The sequence below is a fragment of the Octopus sinensis genome, linkage group LG3 (genome assembly GCF_006345805.1).
Source record: "Octopus sinensis linkage group LG3, ASM634580v1, whole genome shotgun sequence".
Lineage (NCBI taxonomy): Eukaryota > Metazoa > Mollusca > Cephalopoda > Octopoda > Octopodidae > Octopus > Octopus sinensis.
Window position 1 is genome coordinate 125,481,884 of NC_042999.1, and position 18,237 is coordinate 125,500,120.

Sequence of the window (18,237 nt, forward strand, 5' to 3'; positions counted from 1 at the left end):
ACTTAGCAGTTTGGCAAAAGAGACAATAGAAAAGTACCCAACAAGTACTAAAAAACACCTTTCAAGACAATACCCCAGTATGGCTAAAAAACTCCTTTCAAGGCAATACCCCATTGACTGAAATAAGTAAATGATGTAAAGCATCTCTCTCCTGTTGTTCAGTAAATTTATGTTCTGACAGTTTCCAAGTTGTGGCCTTTGATCTAAATTTAGTTTCTTTTGACATTATAGTTATTGAACTGAGTGAATCAGCAAAATGCTGAAAGATCATTCAGTAATTAGTTGGGTTTTGTGTTTCTGCTTCAAATTTTTCATTAACTCTAATAAATTAACCTATTTAACAACGTATAAATGTATGTTTCTCAGAATCTACTGCTTACTGACTATCATACTGAGATTATGTTCTCTGTGGCTAAAACATATTTGGTTACATTTCCAAACATTTTTCATCATTGTTTATATATCATTAGTTCGTTTCATTTGAAGAAATATTGGTCTTCAGCTAAACCTGTTGCAGTCTGAATTTTTTAAAATGAGAATTTCTTAATTGAATTGTGTATTAACTTTAAATAATGGAGTATATTATAATAAGCAGATACAAAACTACTTGGTCAGGTATTTCAATAAATATTAGGTTAAAAAAAGTAAAAAAAGTGAGAAAAGAAATTTAGTTTGCAAATTACAAAGTTGTTGACTTTGGGTTGTTACTGTAGATAACCAGAGAAACTTTTGATAGTAATTTAGGTATCCAACAAAGAATTAGCTGTAGGATAGAGAATTTTATTGGAAGAAAGGAATTAGATATAACTGGAGTTTTTTATAATAAAATTGATGGAATGATGGAAATGGTAAGCCTTGTAATCTACAATTTCCAATTTCTATTCTGAGTTCATCCCTCCAAATTCAACAAAGCATGTTCTAATCATTCACTTGTTCATTTCAATTAACTATAATCCTCCAGCAGGAATGTTTACATGTCCTTATAACCAATGTTAGAAGTCATTTCTTAAATACCTTTGACATTTGTTTTTTGCAGGCACTCGAAATAAGATGATACTACTGGCACTTATGTGCTGTGTAGATTTACCACCACATTTTGCTGCACTTGAGAAGTCATTTTCATGCTACCCAGTTATGGTCATTAGAGGATCTAGCATGCTTAAATCTTGGACTTGTGAGTGGTTTGAGGTATACATTCTATCACAGTACTTTCCTATTATTGACAGCCAGCTTTTTATTTACGAGAGGAATTGGAGAGTAAAAATGTAAAAATAATTGTTCAAGAGGGATAAAAATTTATAGAACTGTGACTTGCATTAGCAGCAAAGAGATAAATTCTGAATGTGATGGGCAATGTATTTGAGGCCTATGGAGAAAGTGTTCTGAAATCTAATAAGTCTGTTATTGAACTGGATGTTAGTGTAACATGTATGTAAAATTTTGTGAATATTGGTTCACTGGTTTAGGCACTTAGATGGTAACAGACAGAAATTGCCATTTATATATTAGATATATGTGTGTATATGATGGGCTTCTTTCAGTTTCCATCTACCAAATCCACTCACAAGGCTTTGGCCAGCCTGAGGTTATAGCAGAAGGCACTTGCTCATGGTGCCATGAAGTGGGACTGAACCCGGAACCATGTGGTTGGGAAGCAAGCTTCTTACTCCATAGTCATGTTTGCACCTGTTGAAAATTAACAAATCTATTCATTAGTCAGTTTATCTGTGATTTATAATATACTGGAAATTAGTGAAAAATAACTCTAATGTTAGATTTTCTTACGCAAACACATTATAAGATACTTTCCTATTATAGACAGCCAATTTTTTATTTACTAAAAGATTAGTAAATAGACTATTACACTTATGAGATGAATGTAATAGTTGATTGGTAGACTTTCAGAATAGCTGGCACTACCTCATAGAGAAAGAAACAAGCAAAGAATTGTTCTGTAAAAAAACATTTTGCCCAAAACAATTTTTTACGCATGATCCAAGATATTTCAATTATGACCATCATGTCTTGTTGCATATCATGCCTCATTAGGTATATGAGATTACAACATCCCATTGTGCTTCCTTTTTTTCAGTAAGGAAGATTTGGTTGCTATTTCTAGCTGATCAAGTGATCACAAAATTTTAATCGTCAGTAATACACTGAGGTTGATTTAATTGACTGTGTTTCTTTCTGACTTCATACTAAAGTTAAAAATCAATATTTTGATTCTCTTTGTTTTTCACCATGGCTATTCATTTCTAGAGTTTTATATAGTTGGAAGCTAAAGGCATCATCTAACTATACACCATCAACTACAGTCATCTAATAACTTAAATTAATGGCCAGCTCTTTGATTATTGGAGTTGGTTCTGTACTGATAGTACTTTACTGAAGGATACAATGGAGTACTTGATCTGAGAATCACATTGCTTCAGTTCACACATCTGAAAGTGAGTCCCAACAACAGCTAGTAAGAGGTTAACCCTACAATTGACTGACATATCAGTTATGGAGTCATGTACCAGAATTGCTTAAATGCTGTTGATTCAAGACAGACTTCAACTATTCTGGAACTATATGTGTGTGAGTGTGTATACAACTATGTGTGTAATGATCTTGGACCTGCAAACTTTTTTTCTAATAAACCATTTCCTTTGTTTTCTCTTTCAGAAAGAATTTCATGCTAAAATCAGTCCATTACATTTTTCATCAATTGATCTTTCTTGGATGTTATCATTATGGACTGGCAAGATCAACTTTGGTTAGTTTCAAATATTGTATCACACAATTTCCTTTTATTTATTTCTGTTTAGTTTATGGTATCTGAAAGTGGGTAAATAAACAGTGTTAAAGGAACACAGCCTGTAAATACTTTGTTCTTTATAACAAAACCTGGTGTCTCAAAATCTTTACATGCAAGCATAGCCATAATGTTAAATTCATTTTGCTGTTATATAAGAGGGGATGCTGAAAAGTTCCTGGCTTTTAGGGTATCGCGAAAGGCCTAGTTGGAGGCTCAGCCATGCTTACAAGACTTAGAAAAACTGAAGGACCGCTTCAATGAGGAGAGGGGAATATGTTGACTAAAATCATAATTAACTGATCCTCCTGTATTTTCTTTTACCCAAAGCCAGGACCTTTTCAGTACCCCCTCATACATCCAGTTTTACTCCAACCATGCTGCACTTTCATTGAATGTATTCTATCATAACCTTGGGTCAATCCAAGTCTTGTTAGTAAAATTGGATAGGCAGAAAGGAGACAAAAAACTGCTGGACATATTGTACCTGTTATTGGATAATATATGTGTGTGTGTGTGTGTGTAGACATAAGTAGCATATGTGGTGTGTAAGAGAGACAACTGCGTTGGTATGGTCATGTGTTACATATGGATGAGGACAGCTGTGTGACACACCCTAGCAGTAGAGGGAACCTGTGGAATAGGAAGACCTGGGATGAGGTGGTGAAGCATGACTTTCGAATGTTGGGCCTCATGGAAGCGATGACGAGCGACCAAGACCTTTGGAGATATGTTGTGCTTGAGAACACTTGGCAAGCAAAGTGAGACCATAACCGGCCCATTTGAGATTACTCTTAAGTCATTGGGTAATAAACTGTGCTTGCAAAGACACGTTGAGTCAAGTTAAGTCGTTGTTGTGAGTGATGCCAGTACCGCCTGACTAGCATGTAAAAAGCCCCATTCGAGTGTGGCCGTTGCCAGTGCCACCTAACTGGCACTTATGCCAGTGGCACGTAACAAGCACCCACTACTCGGAATGGTTGGCATTAGGAAGGACATCCAGCTGTAGAAACCTTGCCAGATCAGATTCGAGCCTGGTGCAACTTTCTGGCTTGCCAGTTCTCAGTCAAACTGTCCAACCCATGCCAGCATGGAAAGCGAATGTTAAACGGCAATGATGATGATGATATATGGGGTGCAATGGGTAAATTTTTGCCATTTTATATTTTTAACTTTGCTCGTGTGCTTTATTGTTTTTGATTTTGTTAACTACATAGTATAGTAGTGTCAGTTGGGCACTGTCTGTAAGAAAAGCAGCATCATGACACAATATACTCTGCCAGAAATTTGGAAACAACATGCTGTACTGCTTGGCATTCGTGCTGGCAGCTTCAATGGGAACATTTCAGAGTGTTTGGGTGTCAATCTGAGGATGGTGCAGAGGATTTGAAAAGGGTTGAATGAATCTAATGGTGATTACAAAGGTACAGCAGCTCAGAAAACTCACTCTGATTGTTTTGATGAGAAGAGAACTCCTGAATTTGTTGGTGAGATCCAGGCCATGATTGACAATGATCCCTCCAAGTCAATCAGGTCCACCACCAAGGACATAGGAGTGTCTGAGTTTCTTATCAAGCAGGTAGTGCATGAAGACATTCAGTATTCCTCATACAAGATGAGAAAGGGCCAATTTTTATCCCAAGCCATCAAGGTCAAGAGGAAAGACCACACTATGAAGCTTTTGAACAAACTCAAGCATCCCCTTCAACTGAACGTGCTTTGGTTTTCCTCAGACGAGAAAATTTTCTTCCAGAATAAGATGGTGAATACAGAACAAGCATTGGCTTGCCATGTCCCCAAAACACATTCTGAGAGCGATAAAAATCAAACATCCAGTCAACATTATGGTGTTTGAAGTGATGACTAGTGATGGTGAAGTTATGTCTCCATTTATCTTCCCACATGTCCTCAGACTCAACATTGAAGTCTACGTCAAGTGCCTAGTGGAGGTAGTGCTGCTCTGAAGATGAACTGAAGGCAAGGATTATAATAATGAAATCATTGTGTATAGTGCTCAGATGCACTACAACTCATCAAAGTTACATGTACAGTACATAGAATTATGTACAAAAGTCAGAAAAGTGAACAGTATATGAGTCATGTTATACATATGTGCATGCGTATGGAGTGGGAGATATCAGGTGTAGTATTGGCAAATTTCAAGAAGCATGGAGGTTTTTGAAGATATGGCAGCATTCACCAAGTTAAACAAGGAGACCATCCAGAAGAGTTGCAGGAGATTCCAAAGTCGTCTGGAGGGCATGGTTGAAGCTAATGATTTTATTGAATAAATTTACTCTTTAATATTTCAAGATATTTTTATGTAATTTTGATAAATGTATCTGTTAAAATGAGATGTCAGTGTTATTTTCATTTTTGTGTAATTTAGACAATTTATTCATCGCACCCCCTGTATATAATAATCCATTTCCTGGTTTAACAGAACCATCTGGTCCTTGGAATCTACTCTGTTGTAAGCACTCTGACCAAGTGTCTGGTCTTGGGATAACTGGAATTGTCTATCTTTATGTACTACTGCTTCTTGCTGCAGAAACTCCTAAACTCTATTTCTTCCAACGCACCCCTCATCAATCTTGCCGGCCCTTACAAAGGCCAGGGTGTTACCCTTCTTCCTGTGACAGAGTATAAAATAAAATTATTGATCTCTTAATATTCATCAATCTTCTTGACTTGGTTGATTGTCTTTTATTGTTTCACAATTTATTAAATAAATATGAATGTCCACTTTCAGGTAGATGGCAGAGATAGATTTTCAATTTTCATTATCTGTCGACAATGTCATATCTAAGAGGTTTTTTTTTTATCCACTACCATCACTTAAATGGTTTTCTTTTGCACATTTTCTGCAAGGATCTCATTTGGTTCCTAAATGTTTGTTTCCATATTCAAAGGTGTAGTTAAAACATAATGTTAAAGAGTATTTGGTAGCAGTAAAATTATCATGCATAAAAACATTTGAAACATTTGCAAAGCATCTAAACCATGCTTGCATAGTGATTTATTGATTTCTTACTTTTACATAGGTTTACAACTATGTAAATTATGTATAGTCAATTAAGTCATCTCCAGCATATTACTGGTACATCTTTTAATGAAAATAATCAAAATCTGGTGAGATTTGAACTCAGAATGTAGAGGGAAAGAACTATGCAATGAAAGATGTTTAGTACTTAACTGATTCTACCACTCTTCTAACTAAAATATTCTTATTTAGGCCATAAAGTCAGCAGTTTTGAGGAGAAGAGTCATTGATTTCATCAACCTCAATACTTGATTGATCCTGGAGGAATGAAAATTGAAGTTGACTTTGGTAAGATTTGAACCTAGAATGTAAAAAGTCAGAAGAAATACCACAAGGCCCGATGCCCTAACAATTCACTAAATGATCATTGATTGAAAATATTTTCAAGTAAAACCTGAAACTTAATTCAAAACATTGTAAGATTCTAATGTGACATTACGTATATTATGTGTATTGTGTATTTTATTTTCTTCTTTCAAGATTTGAGTTCACCTACCTATCTTGTGTTTCAAGTACCTGATGAGATTAAGGGAATGAATGAAGTTAAAATATCAATTGATACAAAAGATTTACAGTATGTTTGGGACAAGTAAGTAAAAAAGAATTGGTGTTATTTTATATACTCGCAGATAGGTCGCACCCTTAGTTTTGGGTTATCAAAATAGGTATTTGCAGTTAACTCACAAATAGGTCACACTATAATCTGGGGAGTTACGTGGCTTTTTTTAATGTAAATATAACTAATATTTGTTAAATATTATCAAATATTTACCTTTATTTCAAAACTTTGCTCACAAATATTAAAACATGTTTACAGAGGTGACTTTATGAAAGTCTAATCAACTCAAAAAAAAAAAAAAATCTAAGTACCAACTTGACAAGAAAATGTCTACTTCAGATCCCTGTGATGTCAAGTGGATGGGTCACACCCCTGATTTTTATCAAAATATTTGGTTAAAAAAGTGCAACCCATTCAAAAGTATATGCAGTATATAGAAGTAATTCAGCCTTTTAAAAACATCAAAATGAACCAAAAGGAAAATGTGTTAGAGAGATAAACATGTTAATATAACAGTGAACATCTGATCCTCTCTGTGGACCCTTAAATTGCTATATATTGCAGCCAAATCTCTTAATTCAGCCCCTATTGTCTTGTTCTACAATTTTTTTTTATGGCTTGGTCTGAAATAAATTGCGCTGTCCATGACTTTCTCAGGCCTTTTGTTAGCTGAGTGGGTATGATTTATGTTAAACAATTATTCATTAATCGGCATCTACGGGGAACGGTCGTGATGGAAGGGAATTCCAGAGGGGGACATAGGTGGAGTGTAACAACAATACTGGTAATGATAGTAATTATAATGATTAATTTTCATAAAGAAGAGTATAGCTGATTATTTGATTAAATCACAGTTTCTTTTTATCTTGGTGGAGGGCTTGCATTGTTCAGTGTCTATGGTCACAATGTCAAGAGGAACCAGGCTGACCACAAACAGCCCCATTTCAACATCATATGCTGCAGCAATGAATTCTCAATCTTCTCATGCTACAACAAACAATACATGTATACAAGCTTCAAGTGATTACTTCTTGAGAGAGAGTGCTGCTTGCTTTCCTCTTATCCACATTTTGTGAAATACCAGAACTTGTAATTTGAAACCAGCTGTTGTTGCTTTGAGACTGACTTTTGTCATCCATAAGTAAACATAGCATCATCAGTTAAATGCAATAACTTCAGTTTAAAATGGATCATTGACAATTTTTTTTTTTTTTTGCACCTAAATATCTTCAATTTTATTTACTCTGAGGTTATTTTAATTTATATTTAAAAAATGGTGTAGTATCATCTCTCCACATTATATATTCAGACTTAAACAGCTATCTCTTGCATGCTGATATCTTTGATGTTGAGTCACTTTCTCAACTCATTAATTTTTCTTGTGAGTGAATATTGCACACATATGTCATAATCAGCTCATTCCCTTCAATTAAAGTAAGTTTAATACTACACATAACACTTCTTATTTTGGCCTCTTATTATTTGTTTTGTCGACAAGTAGCAATAGTTTTGTTATCAACAAAGATAGCAGTTTTCTAAATTTCTCTATTTCCTTTCATAACTAGAATGCCATCAGATTGTCTATGCTATCAATCTGGTATTGTTTGGTTCTCTCTTTTACTTGTTTCAGTCATTTGACTGCGGCCATGCTGGAGCACCGCCTTTAGTCGAGCAAATCGACCCCGGGACTTATTCTTTGTAAGGCCAGTACTTATTCTATCGGTCTCTTTTGCCGAACCACTAAGTGACGGGGACGTAAACACACCAGCATCGGTTGTCAAGCAATGCTAGGGGGACAAACACAAACACACATACATATATATATATGTGCATATATACGACAGGCTTCTTTCAGTTTCCGTCTACCAAATCCACTCACAAGGCATTGGTCGGCCTGGGGCTATAGCTGAAGACACTTGCCCAAGATGCCACGCAGTGGGACTGAACCCAGAACCATGTGGTTGGTTAGCAAGCTACTTACCACACAGCCACTCCTGTGCCTATGTGGGTTTTTTTGAAAATCCCTCATGGAGTGACAACCATGCAATGCATAGTTACAGATTGCACTTTGGCAAGGTATAGCTCCCATTCAGCCACCATACCAGGGATACAGCAAAGTCATGGGACTGCAGCATGGTGGATTGTGAAGAGGTAGTGGAAGAGCTGAACTGAGCCAATGGTGCTTCTTACATTGATGCTGCACAGAGGAATCCTTAGAAGATCAATGGTCAGGATCACCAAATGCTATCAAGAGAGTAACTGCAATGCATTCATAGGGGTGGCATCCATGGTTGTGTAATCAGCCAATGTAAGATTCACTATGACTCAAGTTCCCGATTCAAATTCATAATAATGGAAGCAACCAAAGAAGATTCAATCTAGTCGTAAATATCAACTAAAAATATTAAAATAAAATGTTTACTTTTTAAACACTCAATCCCTTTTTTTTTTCTTTTTTTTTTTTAATATTACATTAATTTCAATTCCTTGCAGAATTCACCCAGACCCAAATGATAGTGAATTTACAATTGATCAAGTAAATGAATTCATATCACAAATTGAATTATTTTACTATGAGGTTTTGAAATTAAAAATCACTGTAAGTATGCAGTTTTACAATATTTTGACCTCCTTGAATACTTCTTTTTTTTTTTCCTGTAGTTTCAGCTCAGAGCTGCAACCATACTGATGCACCACTGTTAAAGATTTATACAGGTTCTGGTGAGGATTGAACTCACGACCTTCTGCATATAAAGCAGATGCGATAACCACTACACCACAGAACCTTACATCTTGGTCAACCTATGAACCTTTCAGTTGGCCTTTTGTGTGTGTGTGTGTGTGCCACAGACTTCTTTCAATTGTATCTACCAAATCCCCTCAAAGTTTTGGTCAGCTCAAGGCTATAGCAGAAGATACTTCAGTGAGACTGAACCTGAACCTGCAAAGCAAACTTCTTACCACTCACCCATGTGCATATTTTTAACATTGGAATTTAACTGAGCAGAATTGCGTGGCTGTTAGACAAATTACATCTGAATTTACTGATTACTACATAATGTTAATAATTTTCTTAGAGCAATTAAACCTACTTGCAAGTCAGGTTCACAAAGCTCTTTATTTTCCTAGCTGAGGCTTTTTCATGTGTTCTTTAAAAAAAATCTGAATATTTTCACTGCTTTGATTGATCAACTCATGAGTTTTAGGTACGGCTGTATGGCTAAAAATTTTATTTCCCAACTATGTAGTTTTGACTTCACTTTCAAGCATCTTCCAAGTGGATTTTGTAGACGCAAACTGAAAGAAACCCATCATATATATGTGTATGTATCTTTGTCTTGATATCACACAACAGTTGTAAATGAGCATCATCATATAGTGCCATTTATTTCAATCTTCCCTGAAAATATATCTGGCTATGGAGAAATACTTGCTTAAAAACAGGTGTGTGTGGGTGACAAAAAGAGTGTCTGGCTGTACAAAATCTGTCTCAATGAGTTCTATCTCACCTATGCCAGCATGAAAAAGTGAACATTAAAACAATGATGTTGATGTTAGTGTGTAACAGTTGCTACTCCTTTGAAATTATCACTGGCAGTATGTGTCCTAGTAAACTGCTCTTAAAGCTATCTTAAAAAGAATATATTGAGTGATATAATCTTAGAATCTTGTAAAGACTAATGCATAGAGATGTTGTATAAATAGTTTGAAAGAAGATATTTTTAATATATGACCATCCATAATTAGATCCATTTTTCAAAATTGAGTTTTCCAGATTTCTAACAACAAAGTCAAGTGTTTAACAAGTTAAAACTTTTTTTAAAAATATTATCCCTCATTTTATTAGAGATTGGGCATTTCAGTTTGTTTGTACCACATTCATAAGGGTGTCTCAATTCTCTTCTGGGCCAAAATTAAGTGTTGACTGTCTCAATTAGTAACTACTTTTATAGTTCCAACATATCAATCTTTAAAACCTGTTCTTTTTCTCAGTTTATATTTTAAATTTTTATTTGAAATAAATTGAAATGTTTTTTCTTTATTTTTTAGTCACTGAAATTAATCAAAATCAGGAATGCTTTGGCCTCAGTCTCTGTTAACGGAGTGTTCAAAGTAAGTTCTATTTTTTCATATTTTTCTAAAATTTTTGTTTTCTTTTTACCTTTTTCTACTTTTGTCTTTTTTTTTTTTGATTGATGACAATGAAATTTAGGTCTCATGCATATAACATCATATTTTGTTTTTTTGAAAAAATGTTCTTTTCTTTTTACCTTTGTCTACATTTGTCTAGCATTTTCAGTTGATGACTATAAAATTTAAGTTTCATGTATATAAAATATACATATCTTTACTTTATTAATATATGCATTCATGAACAATAATTTCATAGTTGCATGTACTGAAAGAGGAGTCCAATGAGCCCATCAATGAGTCACTGCTTAAAACCATATAAACAAAATACATCTTTCCATCAGGAAAGTTTTAGACTAAGGCAAATTGTCACATTGTCCTTGGTCTTTAACCCTTTAACATTCATATTTCTCTGTCAAATGTAATGTGTATTTATTCACATTAATTTGGTCATGCATTACCTTGTAGCTTTGAGATTTCAATGACATGATTGTTTAGTTTTAGAATAATATTTCAGGGTAAGTGCGAGAGTTTGGATCTGGCCAGTTTGAAATAAAACAAGTATATTATCTTGGCCAGATATGCCCAGTTTAAATGCTAAAGCAGTGGTTCTCAACTGGTGTCTATATGGCCCCTGAAGGTTCATGAGATTTTGGGGAGTCCATGCAACAAAATGGTAAATTGGGGACCAACAATAATATTTTAAGGGCCCCTGAAAAAATTTTGCTTTAAATGTATGTATTGATATGTATTGCAAGAAACAGCTAAGTTTCTTTCTCCAACATTTTGCATAGTTCAACCTACACAAATGAATGTTTGAAAAACAAAATAGGAATTTTGGAAGAAGTTTCTATAAAACTAGTTTTTTAAACATTGAATGGCTATGCAGTGATCCACCAGAATGAAATAGCAATCAAAGGGGGTTCATATACAAAAAAATGGTTGTGAACCTCTGTGCTAAAGGATTAATCATTCTTTACCAGTATCAGCTAAATCTAGATCATACCATTCTTTCACAAATATAAATAATATAATTTTATTTTTCATGATAATGATTATTGATTGAGTGGGTTTTATATTGGTGTTTGTAGTGGTTTTGGTGGTGGGAGTTCTTTGTAATTACTCTGCTAAGATGATAGTTCTGTCTCAGAATTTAACCTCTCATCATTTTATTGATTATATATTATTTGTCATTTATGTATTTTGTCTAATTTCAGCTCTGTTCTTCAAATCATCTTGTTCATATTCTTCGGTTATTCTGCCAGATGTCTGTAGAACAACTGAGTTTTATTTACACCATTTGATGGAGAATATATCATTGGTTTATTGTCTGTATTATGACTTATTTTATTCCTAATCTGTATAATATTCTTTTATAAGAAATCACTATTTCAATAAAACATATTTTTTGCACTTCAAAAAAAATTTTACAGAAACTACAAACAAAAATCAATGACTGTTTTAGTTTATTGACTTATAAATTAAGCTTGTTTTCCATATAAAACTTGAAGCAAACTACATCACTTCTATGATGGTGATGCTTATTTATATATGTTCAGTTATGTGTATATGTATGTATATATTGTTACAAACGCAAAAAAAAAATTCAATTTAACGTTTGTGCAATGCAAATGTCATTCTGTGCATTCAAAAAGAAAAAAAAAGGAAATAAAAACATGAAGTCCTTTTTAAAGCAAAAAGAAAGAGAAAAAAAGCAAAAGCAATCGGATAGTCCATGCTGTGAGAAAAGGAAAGAGGAAAAGAAAAGAGACTTTAAAAAGGGCACCAGATGGGGAAAACACAAGAGAACACTTGAAATGAGGAGAGGTTGGATTCATCGTTAGTGAATGTATATTGAGCATCAACTGGATTTTACTGATGATTATTTGTGTATATTTTATTCACTTGATGTCCTTTTCTGCATATATTATAATGTGGACATTCAAAACAGGCCAGCAATATTAATAATTGTCATTTCCTTTCAGAATAACATTTGTATTGTATAATATTGTATATTTTGTGCCTTATTGTTATTGTAGTAAATTTCCAAGTAGCATTTTAATTTTAATCTGTGCATTCATTTTCTTTAAATCTTGAACGTAACAATCATCATCATCGTTTAACGTCCGTTTTCCGCGCTAGCACAGGTTGGACGGTTCGACCGGGGTCTGGGAAGCCAGGAGGCAGCACCAGGCTCCAGTCTGATCTGGCAGTGTTTCTACAGCTGGATGCCCTTCCTAATGCCAACCACTCCGCGAGTGTAATGGGTACTTTTTACGTGCCACCGGCACAGGTGCCATGGGCGTCTGGCAGCGGCCACGATCGGTTGGTGCTTTTAACGTGCCACCGGCACGGAAGCCAGTCAAGGAGGCACTGGCATCGGTCACGCTAGGATGGTGCTTTTTACATGCCACCGGCACAGAAGCCAGTCAAGGCGGCGCTGGCATCGGCCACGGTTCGGATGGTGCTTTTTATGTGCCACCGGCACAGGTATCACAACTACTATTTCCATTGATATTTATTTCGATGTTCATGTACTTGACTCAATAGGTCTCCTCAAGCACAGCGGGTTGTTCTGAAATCCAAGGTACTTTGAATGGGCAGGGGCTATGTGGAACTGATGCAAGAAGCAGCCCGGGTCTTTGCAGTCACAGCATATCTCCAGAGATCTCGGTCCTTCGTCATTGTCTCTGTGAGGCCCAACACTCTGAGGTCATGCTTGACTACCTCATCCCATGTCTTCCTGGGTCTACCTCTCCCCCTGATACCTTCAACTGTTTGGGAGCGGCACTTCTTCACACATCTCTCCTCATCCATCCGCAGTACATGACCATACCATCGCAAGCGTCGCTCTTGCACACCACATCTGATGCTTCTTATGTCCAGCATTTCTCTCAGGGTGCTTACACTCTGTCGTGCGCGCGCACTGACATTACACATCCAGCGGATCATGTTAGCTTCATTTCTTTCAAGTCTACGCATGTCCTCTGCAGTCACAGCCCATGTTTCACTGCCGTGAAGCATGGCAGTTCACACACATGCATCATACAATCTACCTTTCATTCTGAGTGAGAGACCCTTTGTCGCCAGTAGGGGTAGGAGCTTTCTAAACTTTGCCCAGGCTATTCGTATTCTAGTGGTGACACTCTCTGAGCATCCACCTCCACTACTGACTTGGTCACCCAGGTAGCGGAAACTATCTACTACTTCTAGTTTCTTCCCCTGGAGTGTGATGGAATCTGTTTTCTGAGTATCTGTGGTGTCTATTGTCCCTGTGCATCTGCCACACATGAAAGCTATCTTGTCAGTTAATTTCCCATTGATGTTGCTGCACCTCTTATGCGTCCATAGCTTACACTGGGTACATCTTATGGAGTTTCTACCTACACCTTTCCTACAGATCGAGCAGGACCACTTGCCCGAGGGTGTGTGTGCTGAGATCGCCTTTCTGCTTACTATAACTTTGGTCTTTGCTACATTTACTCTAAGGCCCTTTGATTCTAACCCTTGCTTCCACACCCAAAATTTCTTTTCTAGTTCCGGTAGGGATTCTGCTATGAGAGCCAGATCATCAGCATAGAGGAGCTCCCTTGGGCAACCTGTTTTGAATTCCTCTGTTATTGCCTGGAGGACTATGATGAATAAAAGGGGACTGAGGGCTGAACCTTGGTGTACACCTACTTCTACCCGGAATTCTTCACTAAATTCGTTGCCAATCCTAACCTTGCCGACAGCCTCTCTGTATAGGGCCTGTACTGCCCTTATTAGCCATTCGTCAATCTCCAGTTTCCGCATTGACCACCAGATAAGGGATCAGAGGACCCTGTCAAAGGCTTTCTCCAAGTCCACAAAAGCTATGTAGAGGGGTTTATCTTTTGCTAGGTACTTCTCCTGCAGTTGTCGGACCAGGAATATAGCATTAGTGGTGCTTCTACCCGGCACAAAACCGAACTGCATCTAATCTAAGCAAATTCTCTCCCTAACGAGATGGGTTATGACCCTCTCTGTGACCTTCATCACCTGATCCAACAGTTTAATACCCTTGTAGTTATTTCTATCTAGAGCATCACCTTTACCCTTGTAGCAGTTGACTATGGTGCTGCTACGCCAGTCATTGGGTATGACTCCATTATGAACTACCTGGTTTACAATGCGGGTGACTAGGCCAAACAAAAAAACAGTCACTTATAAAATTTTCGAGAAAACATACAAGAAAATTACAAACGCCACAACACAACAACTGGAAATAGCTCTGAAGCCCATTTGGGGCCAAAAGAGCTATGTGACTAAGGGGAAGCGTTTTGGAACCGTGGAGGTTCGTTTCCGAACGGAGGAGGATGCAAGGGCGCATGCCATTTCGCCCTTGCAAACCTCCAGCTATCACCAAACCAACACCAAGGAAGACAACACAGAAGGAAGCAGCAACATTGTCACCAACACCAACCACTACAGCAACATCACTGTTTCCCACAAAAAATTTTTTTTTTCGCCAAACTGGAAACTGTTGAAACAGAAAGACACACACAAAACACAGGGGAAGCACGAACAAATAGTGCTTCCTCAAATCAACAACATGCACTCACAACAACAAACAACAACACTTTCGCCACCATTACTGCCACACACACCAACACACACAGACACCATTACAGCTATAAACACAAAAAATGAAGATCTTGTAACACACCTGAAACAAAACACAGACACAGCGGATAAGGACAGCATAGGGTGTCCACATTTCCACCTAGTCAACTACATGGACCACAAATTCGTGATCTGTACAGTCGACTTAGATAGGGACCCGGCTACTGGAAGCTGAATGCGTCGTTAACGGCGTGCAAAGCCTACAGAGACCGGATTAGTTTATTAGTTAAACGGGCACCCACGGGGGCAATCATCAACAACAACTGGTGGTTTGCCCTCAAGAGAGCAATTAGAACAGAGTTGATTAGGTTTAGTAAGGCTCTAGCTGTAGAACGTAGGAAAACGGAGCGGGAATTAGTTAGAAAACTAGATGTGGCTCTTGAGACAGGCATCGCAACCGACGTGTTGGCGGCTAGGTTGGGCCTCGACCAACACTTTGACGCCATACACGAAGGCTGCGTTGTCAGAGCTAAGGCGCGTTCGCTAAGCGGGAAGGGGACTAAGGCCGCTCAATGGGTCTATGTGGCGGAGGTGAAGCAGGGCAACAAAGCGACCATTCGGTCTTTGGTGGACCAGAACGGGTGCGAGGTTTCCGAGCCGAAGCAGATGTGTGCGGTGTTTCAGCGGCACTTTGCTCAACTGTTTGGGAAGAACGGTGCAGACTTCGGTGTGTACCTGGACGGCGAGGCAGAGTGCTGTGAAAGGCCGATATCTGCCTGGGAAGTGGAGGAAGCGATGAAAAGCTGCACAAGAGGTAGATCGCCGGGTTTAGATGGTCTGCCCTACGAGCTTTACATTTCAATGCCTGACTTGTTTGCAGGCCTCTTGGCAAACGTTTACTGCAACTGGCAGCAAAACGGGAGAATTCCTGCATTTGTCTGTCAAGGAGTGGTGGCCTTGCTGAGAAAGGACCCAAACAATGGGGACATTATAGGCAACTTTCGGCCCATCACTCTGCTCAATGCAGAGCTGAAGATTTTGGCTAAGGTGTTAGCCAAGAGATTGGCGCTTGTCGTGGGCAGGCTGGTTGGCAAGGCGCAGACATGCGCTGTGCTGACCAGGTCGATACACGACAACCTCCATCTCATGCGCTACACCATAGAGAGGGTGGGTAACAACACTGGCGTGGGTGGGGCTTTGATCAATTTAGATCAGAGTAAAACCTTCGATAGGGTCGACCATCGATACCTGGCAGCTGTTCTCAAGGCAGCCAGCTTCGGTCCAGTCTTCCACGGGTGGATCGCTGCTTTATACAACATCTGAACGGTCACCTTTCAGAGCCATTTGACATCTTGCGTTTGGTCCGCCAAGGATGCCCTCTCTCCTCCCTCTTGTACGTATTGACTCTCGAGCCATTACTGCGCAAGTTGGAAGCTTTGAGGGGGTATCCTGTGCGATCTAGGAGGTGGAAACAGCATGTCTGCCTATGCCAACGACGTCACCGTGATGGTGTCGAGCCATGGGCACATTGACCTGATTGGCATGACGCTAAATGAATACGAAGCGGTGACAGGAGCAAAAATTAACGCGGAAAAGTCTGTGAGCTTTCAACTAGACACCTGGAGAGGCAAGTCCATGCCGTCCAACAGCGTCATAGGGCACTGGACAGACGGACCCGTTAAACTGCTCGGGGTCTGGTTCGGTCCGGACCTCCAGGTGGATAAAAACTGGCAAGAAGTGACGAGCAGGGTGGCCAATCTCACCTAGAAATGGGCCGAGAAGAAGCTGTCCCTGAAAGGTCGAGCGGAGGTGGCGAATGCGTACATCGCATCCGTCATCTATTACCGCTTGACCGTCGTCCCTTGTCCCAACCGCTGGTTGGCCAAGCGGGCAATGCGATCAGTAGTAGTTCCACTCTAGCGTTCTATAGAGGGTTAGTGGAAGAAAAGTGCGACGACGTTCTCGGGGAAACTAGGCGTTGACGATAACGAGTTGAGCAGTCTGTTCGGAGGGACTTTTGGGCTGGGGCCAATGGATAATTTCCAGAGGTCCCTCGCCTGGCAGTGTTACCGAGGGGCTCTGCCTGTTCGGGATAAACTCCACCGGCACGGAAGTGCCGTCAGCCGGACCTGTCCAAGGTGCTGCCAGGACGACAAAACCGTTCTGCACGCACTCGTCCAGTGTCCGAGTATTGCTGAACTATGGGTTTATGTCGAACAGCTACTGTCACGTATAGGACGGATCCGGCTATCAGCTGAATCCATAGTGAAGATTGCCCCACCGACCTCCTTTAACTGGGAGGGCAAGGCAGTTTTCCTTTGCCTAGTGGCTGTAGCGAAAGAAGTGGTATGGTGGACCCGTTTGAAAGGGCTAAGGTCAGACACTTTCCTCTTTGGCCCAGGCCTCATCAACTTTTTCAAGTTTCACTTGAAAAGGAAGATGAGAGTAGAGAGGGAAGTGCTGTCCGATAGCAAGTTTGCTGAAAGGTGGATAAATGTCACAAGAATGGCTAGTATGAAAGGAGCCATTCTGAGGTTGCACTTGTGATTTAAAAAGGTAATATAAAAGGAGAAAGGGGCTCTCTACCCACTTGTGACCAGGCTCCCGTTGGCTTTTATGGGTTTTTCCACCAGGAACCTTTTGTAACGCCTCCTATTGGGAGTATCAAAAATACTGGGAAGAGATCACCAAACACTGAAGAAATTTGTGCAATCTCCTATTCTGTTCAGTCAAGGGCAGATAAGGGTAAGCTGAAGGTTGCTTTTGTACTTTGTCACATGTGAAAAGGGAAGTTGTGCGGAACCCATGTCTGACAAGTAGAGAAGTCTTCAAACATTGTGGCAGGGAAGACATATCGAAAATTACCAGGTATCGCCTCTTCAAGCAAGTAACCAGGAATGTTAAACTTGTTACAAGGCCCCCTCTGAGGACTTCATAAGCAGAAGAGTACATTAAGATAGATTTTTCAACAGTTCTGTTCACTGTTGAATGCCATGCTACCCTTGATGGACCAAATGGATGGAGTAAAGGTTAGGTATCAACTGTCCTCATTGTTTGAGATGCCAACAGTGGGTAGGTGGGGTTATGTTTTGAGCTGGTATGACATCGAAAACATATGTT

At 38.8% G+C, this 18,237-nt stretch overlaps 1 protein-coding gene and 1 non-coding gene across 4 annotated transcripts in view; one reads left to right on the plus strand and one right to left on the minus strand.

Moving 5' to 3' along the window:
- LOC115209665 (centromere protein L) overlaps positions 1-12,595 on the plus strand; it is a 32,655-nt gene extending 20,060 nt beyond the window's left edge. For all 3 annotated transcript variants that reach the window (XM_036501265.1, XM_029778133.1, XM_036501266.1), the window contains 6 exons: positions 1,037-1,188; positions 2,671-2,761; positions 6,324-6,432; positions 8,896-9,001; positions 10,453-10,515; positions 11,751-12,595. In XM_036501265.1, coding sequence (XP_036357158.1) covers positions 1,037-1,188; positions 2,671-2,761; positions 6,324-6,432; positions 8,896-9,001; positions 10,453-10,515; positions 11,751-11,837 — 608 coding nt within the window. In that variant the 3' untranslated portion in view covers positions 11,838-12,595. The remainder of the gene's footprint in view (positions 1-1,036; positions 1,189-2,670; positions 2,762-6,323; positions 6,433-8,895; positions 9,002-10,452; positions 10,516-11,750) is intronic.
- Positions 9,116-9,188, minus strand: Trnai-uau. The gene has a single exon. It is a non-coding gene; the product is annotated as a tRNA-Ile (tRNA).
- Positions 12,596-18,237: the final 5,642 nt, after the last annotated feature.